This window comes from Phaseolus vulgaris, chromosome 11 (genome assembly GCF_000499845.2).
Source record: "Phaseolus vulgaris cultivar G19833 chromosome 11, P. vulgaris v2.0, whole genome shotgun sequence".
Lineage (NCBI taxonomy): Eukaryota > Viridiplantae > Streptophyta > Magnoliopsida > Fabales > Fabaceae > Phaseolus > Phaseolus vulgaris.
Genome location: NC_023749.2, coordinates 50616685 through 50634777, shown reverse-complemented (window position 1 = coordinate 50634777; position 18093 = coordinate 50616685). Strand labels below are relative to the sequence as shown.

Sequence of the window (18093 nt, the reverse complement as noted above, 5' to 3'; positions counted from 1 at the left end):
CTCTAAAAATTCAAACAAAGTATCAATCATGTTACCAACTTTGTGTCACTTATACCTTGTATAAACACAATTAGCTTTCCCTCTAGACAAGGTAAAACCAATTACCAATGAGTTATTGATATATGTTTTATTAACCACATCAATCTTAAGAACCTTACTAATAACAAGTTTATCTCTTTGTCCCTGTTACTTTACCTAATGGTTTCTAAGTCCCTATCTCTATGTTAGGAACTACTAGAATATCTCATACTTTTTCCTTACATAATATTCTTGATGTGCCAAATTTTTTATGTAAACTTATTTTTTGTAACTAGGTTGATTCATTATCTTAATGGTTGTCTGGTTTTTTGTGACACAATTTGTGTCATTCTATAGAACATCAAAAAGAACATGATTGTTTTAGCTAAATTGCTAGATGAATTATTTGTGTTATATCTACTAAATTCAACAATAAATTAGAACTTTACCTCTTCCTATCTGATTTTAATTAGTGTGAAACTTTTCACTTTAGCACCTTAATCAAGTCATGTATCAAATTTCAAATTGAAACTCATTTCTACAAAATTTCCTTTTATGCCTTACTATAACAAAGATAATTTTCCATGTAATGTTTGTGATATTACTAGGCAAAGAAGTGACATATTGTATCATTGACATAAAGTCAAATAAAATATCTGATTTTTTACATGCTCATATCTGACTTATTTTATACCATTTTTATCCGGTCATAAATATTTTCTAACTTCTTGAACAAAAGGAAATTAAAAGAAAACATTAATAATTTCTTAATGTTACTTGTGATTTATTTTATTTAGCTCATTTACATAAAAAAAAAATTGGAATTTTAGTATTCAACATGTTATTTATTTATAATTCTTTATTAACTCCTTTATTGCTAAACAAGTTTTTCTATGAGCTACTATATAATAAACCATTATATTTTTAGGCTATAAAATAGGTACTAGAGGATACATTTTATACGACATTGTGTCTAATCAATTTTGAGTTTCTAAAAGCATGATTTTCTATAAAATTGTTTTTCCTTTTCAATCGTGCCCTGCAAAATGGCCATACTATCACACATCCACCTTATTTTTCCATTTTGCTACCATCCTTTCTTACATCTCCACATGCTTTAATTCCTAATATTAACTTCTTATTAAACTTGACACAAATTCATCTATTCAACTTGTCCCACCTTCATTAAATAATAACATCACACGATCAATTTAAGTTTTACTATTTAGCAACCTTCAAAACTATTGTTAAGAAGATCAAATAGAGTTAGTCATCAACCTAGATATTTATCAAATTATTATTTTTCTTTATCTGTATTTAACGCTTTCAACTCATCCCAAACATACTTTTTCATCCTCTTTTTTTTTCTTACATATGATAATTGTTCAATTGTCTATAATAACTTTTTATCTTCAACCTTAAAATTGGATTGTTGGTAGAAGGCTATGAACATTGAGTTATCTGACTAGAACAAAATCAAACATGGACCATTGTTGGTCTTTATATAGGAAAAAATCTCATTTGCCACAAATGGGTGTACAAAATTAAGCATAAATTTGATGACAGTATTGAAAGGTACAAAGCTAGATTAATAGTCAAAAGTTGCACACACATGGAAGAATGAATTGTTTTTATACTTTCTCACTTGTTGCAAAGCTTACCACCGTGAGAGTTTTACTTGCTTTAGTTGTACTAAAAATTGGTTTTAAGAATAATTAGATGTGAATACTGTTTTCTCGATGGAAAATAACATGAAGAGGTATACATGGTTGTTCCACTTGGTCTTAAAGTTTAAGGGTCTTCCAAGGTTTGTAAGCTTACTGAAAGTCTCTTTGTGGCCTAAAACAAGTTAGTAGACAATGACATTCCAAATTATCTAGTACTCTTTTGTCTTTCAATTGTAAGTTATCCAATGTTGATTATTCACCATTTGTGAAATCTACTTCAATCTTTTACAACATTAGTAGTTAATGTTGATGACATAGTATTGGAAGGAGATGCTATTAAGAAATTACTAGTGTTAAAAAAAATAATCCTAAATTGTAGTATCATAATTAAAGATTTAGGTACTCTAAGGTATTTTATTGATGTTAAGCTTATTAGATCTAAAGTAGAAATAATTCTTAATAAAGGAAATACATAATGGCATTGTTGAAGGATAGTGTTTTAATGGTTGCTAAACCAACTCAACACCTTTTACACCCTTCACCAAATGAGGAAACTTAGAAAAGAATAGTAAGTAGATTATTGTATGTTGACAAATACATTACTTGGCATTTCTTATAGTCATAACTTAGTAAATTTGTTTCAAGGTCTCTATGTACTTATTTTAAGATTGCTATAAAAAATTTAAGGTACTTAACATATTCTCTTGGTACATGATTATTCTTTGCAACTTCTTCTGGTCTTAAGTTGTCAAACTTTGTATATTCTGATTAGACTTGTTGTTTGGACACAAGAAAATTTATTGTTGAATATTATGTGCTTCTTGATTTTTCTTTAATCTCTTGATAATATAAGAATCAAATTAGAATCTTTTATTCTTCTTTATTAGAAGATGAGTCTTGAACCTTGTCAAACTTTAGTTGTAAGATTTATTGACTTTCTTAATTGAACATCAACATCTTGTTGTGACAATTATTCAATCATCTATCTTGCTAATAATCCATTTTTTCCTCTTTTCATTAGATGATTGAATATATTGAAATTGATTATTATGTTGTTTACGAAAATCTACAATAAAAATTTACTCATTTATTAGATGTCATTTTTCAAGTTAACTAGCTTATGCTTTTACAAAACCTATTCACTCTACATCTTTTTAGTTTAGGTTGAACCTTTGTGATAAAACCTATTCACTCTACATCTTTTTAGTTTAGGTTGAACCTTTGTGCCATTCACAATCCAACTTAAAAAAGAAAAACTACCATATTTCAGTTAGTTAATTATTAAAAAATAATTTTTCATTATTAGGGTTAAACTTGATTAATGGTATAACTCACTTTTTTTTATGCATGACATGAAAAATACTAATAAATGAAATATTTTCTTTCAACACAATTTTTTCATGAATATCTAAGGGTATAATTATATTTTAAGCACACAATTCTCAATAATATAATTTCTATTTCTCTTTTGTAATGTTGATTATAATAAATATAGACTTATATTTAATATAAATATCCATGTGATCAAAGTATAATTTTAATTATTTTGAAATGTGAATGATTCTATTTTTTTTAATAGTATTCATTTGCCATTTTGATTATGCATGGTAATTATATTTAGCTAGATGTTTAGCTAACTTTCATACACTTGAATACCTTCATTTTAAATGTGTTGAACTACTTCCTTTTTATTTTTTCTTTTTAAATTCCCTGAATACTTCAACATACACAAATACATAACTTTAGATTATCATTATATATATTTGAAGAAAAGATCTCATGAAATGATTGAATGAATTAAATATTCTTTCATGAAATGATTGCATTCATGATTAAGGCTATGAAAAGGATAATTGTTCATTCATGCACTTATATATCTATTATGGGTTTTTATGGTTTGTTGTAGTTGAAAGTGCTCACAATTTTTATATTCTTTCATTATTATTTGAAAATTTTAATTTTCATTATCATCTTATTTGACACTTTCAGCCAAAAGAAGAAAAAGACACCCCAAGTACCAGTGACAATGGAGTGGTTTGGGATGAACTCAAGGGTAAACATGTTTAGTAATATTCATGTAACCTCAATCATGTGTTATGTTTGAATAATGACTGTGTTAGATATTTGATGACAATTTTTTTTTTGTCAAAACTTTTATGATATATTATACAAATATGGTTTAACATTATGATACATTATAATAACTACATTTGGATTTGAATGTTTGTTCTTCTAAATTTAATTTTTTCATTTAAATCCATATATTTTTTCATTTTCAATTATATTCTTAAGTCTAGATAGAAATTACATATCAACTAAATTTAAACGCAACTATAAGTTGATTTTGTAAAATTAAATTAAATTAAAAGTTTATTTCTTAATATAAAATTATAGTAATTTAGAGTGTCGTAACAAAAGTTTGTTAAATTTATAAAATCTCTATCTATCAACTAATGATTATCAAGTTTCATGCAACTTTTTTATATTTGTGAAATTTTATGTTTTTCCTTATTTAAAGTAGGAAAACTATTTGTTTCAATATTCTTTATTTGTGTTTACATGTATGTTATTCTTTTCATATACTTTTATCGAAACTTTTTTATTTTTGTTTTCTTATGAAATAAATTACTCAAATTTTCCTTACATCTTTCATTTACATTAGAATAATATATTTTTAAATCCTTAAGAATGTTCTAAAATTATTAGTCAACATGTATTACAAACTTATGATTACATTGAAAAATAAATAATTGAGAAATGGTGAAATGTACACTAAAATAATTATTCATTATAGAATATGGTAAAATTTATTTTTATATGAACATTCTAAAATGGTGCAAAGATACGTTCTTCTTTCAAATTAAATACTTTATTTTATTAGTTAATTCTACAAATTGATATAAATGTTAAGTCCAACACAAATTAAATTATAACCAATCGTTGTTAAAAAAGTTTATATATTTTTACAACTTTTCCTCTTTTGCATTAAAAATAGCATTTAATTGATATTTTATTTGTCTCCTCACACAGTGGTGTGTAGTGGTGAACTTTTATAGTGATATACTCATCTATATAGTTGTATTTATTCATACATTTTTAAGTTTATATCACGATCATACAATTTTAAGTGTATATAGTTTTAACTTTTTAAAATTAATTTATATTTTAACTATTACCTAAAGTTAGGTTCTTTAAAAAAAAGATATATAAATTCTGTACTAAGGATTTTTATTTTTGATATATATATATATGTATATAAATACAAATAACTTACTGGGCTTTAAGGATTTGTAAAATAATTTTGTATATAATATGATTTTTTTGAAAAATATCTTAATTAAACATTTTCAAAAAATAGTCTATATTATAAAATTGCTGAAACTTAGATGAGATTTACAAGAATGACTAAAAACGTTAACTTTATATGACTATGCACAATGAACTATACATCATAATAAAATAATTTTTATTATATTGCAAAATAAGAAATATGCAAGTTGAATTAAAATTTCAATTTAAAATAAAATATTTAATGAATTATTTTGATGAACTTATATTTCACTCTTATTCATCCAATATCATTTAGAAAATTGATAACTAATATTAATAATTTGCACTGTCAACTTCTTTTAATATGATCTATTTTTAAAATTTTCAATGGTTCTTTTAAAGAATTTGTTATTATAGATTTTTATTATTTGATGGATATACATGTTAAAAATGCTACTTTTATATTAATATTTATTTTTCTATCTTTAAAAATATTAATTTGAATTATTTTAATATGTAACAATTAATAAAAAACAATTAATAACGGGAATTGATTTTTATAACTGTTTTTATTTACATAAATTTATTATGCCTTTTATCTTTGTTATAATTATTTTTATTAATCAATTTTTTATTTATTAAAAACATATTATAATGAGTAGTTCCCATAAAAAGTTGAAAGTTCTTTTTTAAATATAATTAATTAAGAAAAATATAAACTATTATTATATTTAAGATTTTAAGTTTTTAAATAAATTTAGTTTTTATGTTCAAATTAAAAATAATAATTTAAATTTGATTTATTCTCTCAATTTAATTTTAAAAAAAATTAATATACTTTTTCTTTTAAATTTAATGGCGAAAATTAATTTTCATCCTAAATTTAAGAAATAAAATCACAATTAACCTTTAATATATGAAAGTTTTTTGAAGTTACCCATTCTTCTCACTTGTTTCCGTTATTTGTTGTCTAGAGAACAATTCGCGTTTAGGGTTTCACATCAATTCTTCGGGTTCCTTCATCTCTCTTACGCGCCTTGTAATTTCGTTACCTCTTTACTTTCCTGAATCCGAGTGCATTCCATTTAGATTGTTGTGTGTTTATCATATTTTAATTTTTTGTCACGTGTTCTGTTTTTGCAATTTTTTTTTCTAGGTTTGATATTTCTGTGTTGAGGCTTTTGGCGGTAGAAGATGTTCAAGAACACGTTCCAATCTGGATTTCTTTCCATATTATACAGCCTTGGGTATGTTGCGTTTTGGCTTCTTCATTTCACAATCCTGTTTCGTATGTTGGCTGTGATGATGTTACTGACGTTTTTCGTTTTTTTTTTTTATATATATTTAGGAGTAAACCATTGCAGATATGGGACAAAGAAGGTACGTGTTTTCGGGTTTGCAGTAGCATCAAGTAGTAATATTTTGGGATTTGGGTGCTTGAAAATTAAAAATTATGACCATTGATTGAAGAATTGCCGGTGGGATTCTGATAAAATACACATGCACAGAGTATAGCTAATTATGAAGATATTAGGCCTTACTTGTTCATTTTCCAGCCAATGATTGTACTTTATCTTTTAAAACACACCTCAATCTAACATTTGGGCTTGTTTTAATTGCACTACTCTGCTGTGCCTTGATCAGAAACTATGCAACTTTATTCTCATTTTCAAAATTGATTTATTATGTTGTTAAATAGTAAGGTTTCTACTGTGAAGCTGACTGATAGCTGACCTATAGTTATACATGTGAATTTCAAGAGGAAAAGGAGTGGGCCCATTGTTAAGATAAGTTAGATGGGGGCAGGTTAGGAAGTTTGTTGTGTTCATTTAGGGGGTTATCATATGCACCAGGTTGGATGAGGGGATAATTAACTGTCTAAGAATCGTATGACTGTTAGGAGAGTCCAGAGTCTAATTTATATGGGATTTACTTTTTTGTATCATTATCATTTTTCACATAGAGTTCTACAGTACTGAATTTTTTTCTTCATTCAATTATCCCTAATTTTGTTCTTCATTCAATAAAAGATCCTTACCTCTATCTCAAGTACCCATGTAACCCTCACACCTCACCAAACTTCTCATGGTAGGATACAAGGATCCTTAGTCGTTGATCTTCTTGCATATTAATGCCATGAAAGGTTAATGTGTAATAATACTCTTGCTATTTCCATTATTCCTATTGTGATAGGGAATTTATGCATTCTTAGATCACTTTTTTTCAGTGAATCTTTTCTTATACGTCAATACTACACTATCAAGTTACTCTATATCATAGTTGAACATCATGCTTCAGTCTGTGTATCTGCATTCAATTTATGTCTTGTAGTCTGTCTACCTTAGTAGAAACCCCATACTAGAATCACATACTTAGAATCTGAGACTTAAATTGCACACCTTTTGCAATTGGATCGTGATATCTGACTAGTTTAACTATTCTTCTGTAAATACTTGTACTGATATGGGAACTAGTGGGTAGAGTTACAATTCGATAACCTTGAGCGAGGATGTAATTGTTGGAATTCTCTTTCACACTTTCAGGGGCTAAATACGACTTTTTGTGTTTTCAGGGACTTTATTGATAATGGCTCACATATTTAAGGATCAATGTGGTCATTTACCCATTTCTTGCTGATGATTTATATTTGATGAATTAACAGTTTGTCTTTAACATATTTTTTGTTTGTTTGATGATATGAACAATCCTTTTCTTGTTCAAGGTAAGTATAATGTCACTGATGTTTTTGGACTTTGTTTATAGTTGTGAATGGTCACATTAAACGACCTCAGGATGAAGACATTCAATCCAATGTACTGGAAATAATTGGATCAAATATTCAGTCCACATACATTACTTGCCCGGCTGACCCAGCTGCAACACTTGGTATAAAACTACCATTCTTGGTTATGATTGTCAAGAATCTAAAGAAGTATTTCACATTTGAGATTCAAGTTTTGGATGATAAGAATGTGAGACGACGATTTCGAGCCTCAAATTTTCAAGTGTGTAAGTCTGCCCATGTTTTTATGTCTAAGGGGTTTGTCCACAACTTGCAGGATTTTGATTTCTTCTGTATGGTATTTTTTGCATGACTGCTTGTTTGTAAATAATGTAGAGAACTTTGAATTGTAATGTGTGGCAATTTTGGGTCAATGTATTTTTAGTTGGAAAAGCTTGGAAGAATCCTCGTCATGTTTCTCAAGTCTGATGAAATTCACAGCTTGAGACTGCATCTACATCCAATTAATTTGCATGTTCAGAACTGTTTTGAGATTAAGTGACATTGGTGATATACGTTGCAAACAAAAACTGAAGCAAAAACTATGCCATGCATAGGAATGTGGAGGCAAGGGACGTGGAGGCAAGGGACGTCCGATAGGAGGCAAGGAGGCCAAGAAGGAATCGGAACTAGCCGTAAAATCCACTCGTATGATTTTACTACTTTCTTCTTCGCTAACTTTCCAAACGGGTATGGAGAAATGGACATGTTTCAGATTTTCAGAAGATGGGCAAAGGTTAAGGAAGTTTTTATTGCAAGAAGACTCAACAAATGGGGGAGAAGATTTGGTTTTGTTAGATTCTTTGAAGTGAGGAATGTGGAGAGGCTAGAAAAGGAATTAGACCAGATATATATTGGGAACAAGAAACTACATGTAAACATCCCAAGGTACAGGAGGAATGTGGAGGGAGCTAAAAGGGGGGGCAGCGAAAACAGGGATCAACATACAAGGAAGGCAAGGAATATGATAGAGTCTCAAGCAGAGACCTCTGCCACTCAGGATCAGAAGAAAACAAAAGAGGTGTGGAGGGTTAAAACAAAAGGAAAATCATATGCGAATGCTGTTAAAGATGATTCACAAAGGAGATGGAAAGGACCGATTATAAGAACAGAACAGAAGGCCCTGCCTTGGATGGTATCAAGTGTGATAGGGGAGTTTAGGGAAGAGCTGGACTATGAACAACTGGGGGAGGAATTTGTGAGAGGCGGTATGAGCATGATTAGGGTGAGGTATATGGGGGATAATCTGGTCCTTCTCACACCGCAGGAAGGGAGTAACATGGAGGAGTGGATTAAACTAAATAAGGAATGGTTTGAGAGTGTATTCCAGAGCATCGAACCATGGTCGGAGGAGCATGTTGCGGGCCATAAAATTGTGTGGGTGCGATGCTATGGGTTGCCTCTAACTCTGTGGAATACAGACTGCTTCTCAAAGGTGGTAGGCGAAGTAGCTACCCTAGTATCTGTAGATGAGTCAACGGCGTTGTGGGAAAATCTGGAGTATGCGAGACTCCAGGTTCGTTTGCTCAAGAACTGCAATGCTAGAGTGTCTAAAAGTATGAGGATTAATGGTCAAACGCTCAGCATTTTCATTGAAGAACACCCTGCAAAACCTGGAGGTCACTGCACTTGTCACCGGAACTCTTTTGACTCATCCGACAGTGTATCCTCATCAGAGACCTACGTTGAGGAAACGGCCTAGGCGGGCTGGAGTGGGGCAGAGAAGATCACAGATGGAGAGGCTGAACGCCGAACGGAAGTGGAGACGGAGGAAGAGGAGATCCGATGTGAGAATAGGACAAAAGAGGTCTTTTCAAAGGTACCTGCTGACAGCAGACCTAGTGATCAGAGAAAAGAACCCTACCTATTCACCAAAGAGGGAACTGAGGGACAAAAAGGGTCTGTGGAGGCTGCTGTAGAGTACCAAGGTGAACCTGCCCCACAAAATTACTTTTCAAAGCATGCTGACCTGGCTAAACTAGTGGTGGAAATAGAATGTAGGGGTGTACAAAGTGAATTCAAAGCACCATTGGGCTTGGACAACAATGAGGCCCAGTTTTGGAGTAAGGGAGGCTCGGGTGTACGCAAAATGCAAAGTGGCGAAATACGTGTCTATACACGGAAGGGGGCGTCAGAGGCAGATGTCGGAAAAAACCAGGAACGAAGCGTGGAGGATTATAGGTGCGAGCAAGGAGATAACGGGGAAAGCAGTAGGATGGGTAACTCAAACCCTAATGCTGCGCAACCAGGGACAATGGGGAATTGGACTTGAATGGCTTGCTTGAGACAGAGGTAAAGGAAAGCAAACTGGACAGCTCGTGCAATAATTCATCTAAGCAGCGAAAGATTAAAGATCTTAGAGAATCGGTGGAGCCAAATTCTCACCCTAGGCGGTCCGTAAGGCTGAGTGAGAGGATGCCACAAGCGAGGAAGAACTTGCTGATAAGTGAAGGTTTGCCAACAATCTCTAATTCTGATGGGGATATTAATAATTGCAATACCCGTACCTACATCTCTGGAAACAGGGAGGAGCCTGCAAATATATGGGGTCTATGTAAACAAGTCGGGCTAGCTTGCCGTAGGGAGGAAGAGGAGGTGGTTCAAGAACTTCAATGTATGGAAGAAAGAGATATGGAATTCATGAAGAATGTAGAGATGGGTGATCACAATGTTTCTCATGCAGATTTTTAATCTGAATATAAGAAGGCTGGGGGGTGGAACGAAAGCAAGATATCTGAGGCGGTGCATACATGGTGAGGGGGCAAAATTTGTCTGTATACAAGAAACAAAAGCTGCCCAAGTCACGGAAGCTAGGTGTTTTGCTTTATGGGGGGATAACAACATCAGTTGGATTCATAATGGTGGGGATAACGGTAATGGAAGCCTGCTATCCATGTGGCACAAAGAAGTGTTCAACTATGAGAGCCACGCAATGGGGAAGGGATATATAGCTGTAGTGGGTCAACATAAAAAATCAGGCTACAAATGTTGTGTGGTTAATGTGTATGCTGGGTGCAATCTGAAAGAAAAGAGAATCCTATGGGAGGAACTATCTTCCTATAAAGAAGCATCCCAAATTACAGGGTGGTGCCTATGCGGGGACTTCAATGCTGTAAGAAGGAGGACTGAACGGCAAGGGGCAGGTACGGTTGACCATAATAGTGAGATAAAAGGCTTTAATGAGTTTATCGAGTCAAACATGTTACTAGAGTTACCCATTGTGGGGAAAAAATTCACCTGGTTTAAACCGAATGGAGTGGCAAGGAGTAGAATTGATAGAGTTCTTGTTTCTGAAGAATGGTTACAGTGGTGGCCTATGTGTAAGCAATATGTCCAAAAGAGAGAAGTCTCTGATCACTGTGCCTTGGTGATAAAGTGCCTAGATAAAGACTGGGGGCCCAAACCGTTTAGAACAATTGATGCCTGGCATTTGGAACGGGGATTTGAAGGGATGGTGGCAGATAGGTGGAAGTCGTATGAAAACCAAGAAAACGATATAATAGGACTGAAGGAAAAATTTAAGTTGATGAAAGCTGACCTCAAAATATGGAATAGGGATGTCTTTGGAAACTTAAACTCTACCAAAAGATCTATTCTACAGGATATTGAGAACCTTGATTGCCAAGACTGTGATGGCCAAAGCGTAGGAAGTGAGAGGCAGGTCAGAATGGATTTACTAAGAAGGCTCTGGGAGACAGACACAAAACTAGAATCTCTGCTACGCCAGAAGGCTAGAGTCAATTGGCTCAAATATGGTGACTCTTGTACCAAATTTTTCCACTCGTCACTCAGGTGGAGAAGAATAAGGAATGAAGTGAAGGGAGTTGAGGTTGGTGGTTGTTGGAGTGAAGAGCCTAGCACTGTCCGGATGGAAGCAGAAAAACTATTTGAAGCTAGATTCAAAGCAACAAAGGATCTCGGGGTCCGACTGGATGGGGTTGAATTTAAAACCATCTCGACAGCACAAAGTCTGGGGCTGATTTCAGGGTTCTCTGAGGAAGAAATTAAGGAAGCTGTGTGGCAGTGTGAAGGATCAAAAAGCCCTGACCCGGATGGATTCAATTTTAACTTCATCAAAAAGAGTTGGAACCATCTTAAAGCAGACTTTGTTGCAGTCTTGAAGGCCTTCCATCAAACTGGTCATATTCCGAAGGGGTGTAATGCATCATTTATTGCACTAGTACCCAAAGTAAGGGATCCCTGTAAGCTCGATCAGTTTAGGCCCATCTCGTTAGTGGGGGCTATTTATAAAGTAATATCGAAAGTGCTAGCAGGAAGACTAAAGAAAGTTCTCCCATCTATAATAGATGAAAGCCAGTCAGCTTTTATCAAGGACAGGGGCTTGGTTGACAATGTACTATTGGCGAATGAGGTGATTGAGGAACTTAGGAGGAAGGGGAAAAGTGGATTATGTCTGAAGGTAGATTTTGAGAAAGCCTATGATTCGGTTAGATGGGATTTCCTGTATGACATGCTTGGAAGATTGGGTTTCCATTCTACATGGGTAAAATGGATTAGAGGGTGTATGGAATCTGCCTCAATATCAGTACTAGTGAACGGAAGCCCCACGGAGGAGTTCAGACCGACAAGAGGACTAAGGCAGGGAGACCCACTAGCACCCTTCCTGTTCATTATAGTGGCTGAAGGCCTGGCAGGACTAGTAAGGCAAGCCCTGAAAATCAAGCTTCTGTCTGGGGTAAAGGTTGGGAGCAAGGAGGTTGAGGTGAGCTTCCTACAATTTGCAGATGACACACTCTTCTTTTGTGAGGAGTCTTGGAGTAATGTCATCACTATGAAGGCTATTCTAAGGGGCTTTGAGCTAGCTTCAGGGTTGAAAATTAACTTCTACAAATCAAAACTAGCAGGTATAAATGTTCAGAATCAAAGCCTTGGGTGCTACTCGAAGACCCTGAATTGCACCCAGATGAGACACCCGTTCAAATATTTGGGTCTAGAAGTAGGAGGCAACCCAAGGAAGAAACTGTTTTGGGAACCAGTTCTGAACAAATTGAAAGCTAGACTAAGTGTGTGGAAAGGAAGATATCTATCGTTGGCAGGAAGGACTTGTGTCATCAAATCTGTTCTTACAGCAATTCCCCTGTTTTATCTTTCAGTGTACAAGGCCCCGGAATCAGTATACAAGAATATTATAAGCATCCAAAGGAAATTCCTATGGGGATGGGGAAAGGAGAAAAAACCAATAGCATGGGTAAGGTGGGGAGACTTATGCAAACCGAAGGAAGAGGGAGGATTGGGGCTTAAGGACATAAAGAAATTTAATTTCTCCCTTTTAGCTAAGTGGAGATGGAGGTTCATTGCACAAGAAAAAGGAAAATGGAAGGAGGTACTGCAGTCGAAGTATGGTGCAGAATTGGATTGCCCTCATATACTAGTAAAACATCAATCATGGTGGTGGCGGGACATAGTTAAGGTTTGTAAGGAGGGGGGAGGAGAGGGGTGGTTCCAAAATGAGTTAAGGTGGAAATTAGGGAGGGGAGATAAGATTAGATTTTGGGAAGATGTATGGGTAGGTGAAACAACTCTCAAAACAACGTTCCAAAGGTTGTTCACACTGTCGAATAATCAGGGACAAAAGGTGGAAGACGTAGGTGTGTGGGAGGGAACGGAATGGAGGTGGAGGTTAGAGTGGAGGAGGGATAGATTTGTGTGGGAAACTGAGATTGAAAGAAATCTTATGGAATGCTTAGCCAGGATCTCTGCGAAGAGAAATGTGGAAGATGTCCAAGTGTGGGGGGATGGGTTGGCTGACGAGTTTACAGTGAATTCAGCATATGTAAGCTTATTAAAGCAAACGAGAGGCACGAGGCAGACTGCTTTGGAACTTGTTTGGAAAGCAAAAGCTTTTCCGAGTGTTTTGATAACAGCTTGGCGAGTTCTTATTGATAGAATTCCAACGAGAGAGGGGCTCTGTAGAAGAGGAGTGCAGATGAATTCAGCAGTATGTGTTATGTGTATGAATAAGGAGGAAACGTGCCAACACTTATTTATAGAATGTCAGCTTGCCCAGCAAGTATGGTCCCTATGCCTCAATTGGTTGGGCATCAACCTAGTACAGCACAACGATCCAAAGACCCACTTTGTGAGCTTCCACTGTAATCAGGCCAGCTCAAAACAGAACATGGTTTGGAAAGGTATATGGGCAACCATTATAAGGTGCATTTGGGACCAAAGAAACTATATTTTGTTTAATCAAGGCGTAGTGGACGCAGATGAAATTCTTCAGATGGCCCAGCTAAAAGTGTGGTCATGGTTGAAATATAGAACCAGGTTGTTTGATTTTCTTATGCAGAATGGATTCTCAGCCCGGTTACATGCATAAGTTGCATTAAATAGTATGGAGTAAGTGGATGAGGAGCAAGAGGAGCAGGAGGAACAGTCACAAACTCTATAGAACCAGTGTTAAGAGATGCCACGGGTACAAGTTATGGTTGTGGTTGGATCTGGCAAGGACCAAGAAGAACAAGGTCATATCACCAGTTTTGTTGCATCAAGAACTGGATCAAGGTTGGGTTTGTGCTAAGTAGAAGGTGTGAGTTACGAAAAGAAGATGAGGGAAGTAATTACTGGAAGGATCAACAGGGATGCCTGGCAAGGGCTAAGCAACTTGTAACATACATGTACTGGTTGATGAAAATTCAGACTACCTGGTCGAGTGTATGTTTGACTGGTGCTTGGTTGATTGCATGCAGACAGATTATGGACATTCCACACAGATTATAAAGATGATACTGTGTACATAATGGAGGACACAACACTGTGGATGATGCAGGGGTGTGATCCAGCCTTAAAATCGAAGCTGCTGACGGGATTAGACCAGTAGGGGTGTTACTGAGATAATGGCTTGCTGGAGAGTAGCTTAATGGCAGGAAAACTGGATGGGAGGATTTTAAGAAGAGATGTATGATTGGAGTATCTAATAGGGAGGATGGACAGTGGATGGGAAGACTGTGTAGTTCTGATGGAAGATTCTGGTTTTGTGTAAGCATAGAATATGGTTATGGTGAATTTGGAGGGAGTGTCATAATCTTTGGAGAGAATGATTGGGAAGCGACTTGACAATCAATATTGTTGGAGATGCTGCCTGGATTGAGTGCTTGTAGGTGGTGAGTAGCAGGTAGAAAAGACTGGCCTACGGGAGATTGGATGATCCCAGTCAGGGCAAAATCCTGTGTAAGGAGCTCTGGATGGAAAAGTTGTGATGATGCTAAAGCTGGGAGGGAAAGGGTTGCTGGACCCAGTCTGTGATGACGCCCCTGTTAAAGGAATAGGATGTTGGGATTGTATTGAAAAAATGCTATGCTGGAGCAAACTTAAAGGTAACAAGAAGCAGCTACTACAACCACTAGTGTTTGTTGTAGTGTATGCAAACTGAACCACAGGGAAACAGGGCACAACTGGCTTGTGTTCTGGTTTTTCTGGTTCATATCAGAATCTTGAGTTGGGTTTCCTCTTCAGTTTAAGTCCTATAGTGTTAAGTCTAATTAAACCTTAACTCTGTTATGTACTGTCATTACTTGAACTAGAAGTGGGTATGTATAAGGGTTGAGACACCCCTTAAGGGTCTCATTTAATTTTATTAATTTATTGCTGATCAAAAAAAAAAAGTGACATTGGTGATATTTAGTGATTGATCATTCAGTACGGAGATTAACTAGCTCTAGTAACAGGAAATAAACAAAATTATTGATCTTACATATTTATTTACTTTCAAAACATGACCTATTTATTCTGCCACTGAGCAGACATTGTCCATGAGAACTGTGTGAGGAACATAAACATGCTCCCTCTTGTCTGATGCAGGGATTGGAATTTTCGTATTTGCTATGCTCACTATGAATGGAAGGACATGGGAAAATAAAAAAGATTTTATTAGGGACTGACGTGGTTTTGGTGATTGAAACTCTGTTGATTGTGTCATACTATCTTTCATTCGTAAGCCCTTAAAAGGACGGGTATATTAGTGGTGAAATAGTTCTTATTATCATGGCATGTCATACTTGAGAAAAATAAAAAGAAGAGAAAATATATTTTAGAGAACTTGTCCAAGACTCTCTTAGGTTTTAATATTTATTTATAGAATCTGTAGAGTGATTTGATGTATAATGAGACAGAAAAGAGTAGAAAACAAGGCACCTCTAGGATATAGGTACCACTCAAAACAACTTTTTAATAAAGCCTATTCTAAGTCTATTCTAACTTGGGCATACTGATTGTATGTACCAAGCTTGGAACAAATAAGTTTAATTTGAGGCCCTCTAGGATATGAATGGCAATATACTGATTGTAAATTCATCATCACCCTATACACTACTTCAGCAGTTGTTCGGGTGACTACATTTTGTTTCTTGATTTTGCAAGAAATATGTCCTCTAACTAAAACACAATATCCTTTTGTAGAGCGTTAGTAATTAAGAGATCCTGACCAATTAACATCACAATACCCAGGGATTTGGGTTTCCCTTTTTCTTCATATAACAAACCTTGTCTTGGAGCCTTTTTGAGATACCTTAGAATATGAATGGCAATAATCAATATAAGGAGTCTACATGAAGTAACATATAACACCAACTCCAAAAGACAAATTAAGTCTAGTAATAGTAAGATAAGAAAGTTTTCCAACAAGTGTTTTATATCTTTCTCGGTCAAAGAAAGATTCACCCTGTTTTGCCTTTAATTTCTGATATGGGTATTGGTTTATAGTTAATCATACCTGTCTGTCTACTTTAAATAGGACATGGATTACGGGTAGAATGAGTACCTTTTTGGATAGCAATGGGTCAACTCAAATTGTCATTATCAGGAATTGTGGTATTGAGTGATGATTGAGAAGTACCTGGTGAAGTGGATTCACCTTGGAGTATTGACTAGTCATCCGGATCCTGCCTTGTAGGTAATAAGAGGTGGTGATGATGCTTCAAATGAATTGTGGATGGAATTTCGGTTGTCAAGAGTAGGAGGAGCAAACTACTCAATTAATGGCATAGGTAGGACTTGTTGGACCGAATGAACATACTGTACAGACAAAGGGAAGAAAAGAGTCTGTTAGAAAAAAAGTGACACAGGGTAGACATGTATTTCTTCTTAATTTCAAAAGAGCAACATTGATACCCTTTTTGGAGGCGAGAACATCCTAAGAAGAAACATTTGATTGATGGCATTGGTTGAGAGCTTATCCAAATCTGAAAACATATATGTACAATTCAAAACCACTTTTTATTAAAACCTATTCTGAGCCTATTCTAACCATCATGAGGTATACGGTGCTTGTAAAAAGAAGTTATATGGAATATTGTAACATTTTTGCTAAAATGATCTTTTAATATTTTTCCTGAAATAAAATCGATACAATTTAGAAATGTTTTAATATGTTCTTATTTTTATGTCATAATAGGCTGTCACTCGAGTAAAGCCATACATTTGCACTATGCCACTGAGAATGGATGAGGGGTGGAATCAAATACAGTTTAACCTGGCTGATTTCACCAAGAGAGCATATGGAACTAATTATGTGGAGACACTCCGAGTTCAGGTCCATGCAAACTGTCGCCTGAGAAGGATATACTTCTCCGATCGCCTCTACTCTGAAGAAGAACTCCCTCCTGAGTTCAAATTGTACCTTCCGATGCAGGTTAGAGAGTCTGCATAAGTACAACTAGTTTTTTGATATTTATCTTTTCTTGTCAAGTGTACACCAGGAATCTCTCTATTTGTATTTTTTTTTACTTTTTTTTTGTTGATAAAATCTCACCCCGTTCATGTCATCATGCAGAAATCATGAATGTATGTTGTTGAAGATGGAACGGAGCTTGGATAGAGTTCGATGTTATTTTTATGCATACTACATATAATAACTATAAGATTGAACTTTATTCTAAAATTTGTATCTATGTTGTGCTAGATCCAATAATAACTTTTGCAACTGCTTGTTCCAGACAGTTTGTAGAATATTCTGATATGCTTATCTCTAATATTGGAAGTTAATTTTAATAATGTTGTGCTTTGCTTTAATAACGTATGTGCTGTGTTCACTCAAAACAGTCTAAATTGATGTGAATACATGATTTGAGTGTAGGGATGGTTAAACTGCGGTGTCTATATATCATTTCTGCTGCTCATGGATGCCTCTTGTTATTACAGGCAAGCCCATCCTAGCAGTAAGTTAATTGTGGTAATATTAACAATATTTAGTTAAGTGTAAGCAACAGGCGTCAGCATTATACACTTTTAGAAATGTTTTAAATATAAAGCATGCCAGTTTAAAGAGTAGAAAGTTGAAAAAAAGGGTCAAATACTGGCTGAATGGTTTGTCTTTTCCAATCACTCAACAGAGGGTGG

General features: G+C 34.7%; 1 protein-coding gene across 2 annotated transcripts; it reads left to right on the top strand.

The window, feature by feature from the left end:
* Positions 1–5834: 5834 nt before the first annotated feature.
* LOC137829568 (uncharacterized) lies at positions 5835–17748 on the top strand. Of its 2 annotated transcripts, none has more exons than XM_068636506.1 (6): positions 5835–5968; positions 6112–6202; positions 6304–6335; positions 7719–7960; positions 17150–17386; positions 17528–17748. In XM_068636506.1, exons 2-6 carry the CDS (start codon positions 6150–6152, stop codon positions 17534–17536), a joined length of 573 nt encoding a protein of 190 aa, XP_068492607.1. In that variant the 5' UTR covers positions 5835–5968; positions 6112–6149; the 3' UTR covers positions 17537–17748. The 2 variants fall into 2 exon arrangements, with proteins under 2 accessions (XP_068492607.1, XP_068492533.1); XM_068636432.1 differs by having other exon boundaries at positions 5874–5994.
* The last annotated feature ends 345 nt before the right edge of the window (positions 17749–18093 follow it).

Coding starts and splice junctions, on each gene's coding strand:
- LOC137829568 (XM_068636506.1), top strand. CDS start 6,150: ATGTTCAAGAACACGTTCCAATCTGGATTTCTTTCCATATTATACAGC. Junction 6,203..6,303: donor TCCATATTATACAGCCTTGG/GTATGTTGCGTT, acceptor ATATATATTTAG/GAGTAAACCATTGCAGATAT. Junction 6,336..7,718: donor GCAGATATGGGACAAAGAAG/GTACGTGTTTTC, acceptor CTTTGTTTATAG/TTGTGAATGGTCACATTAAA.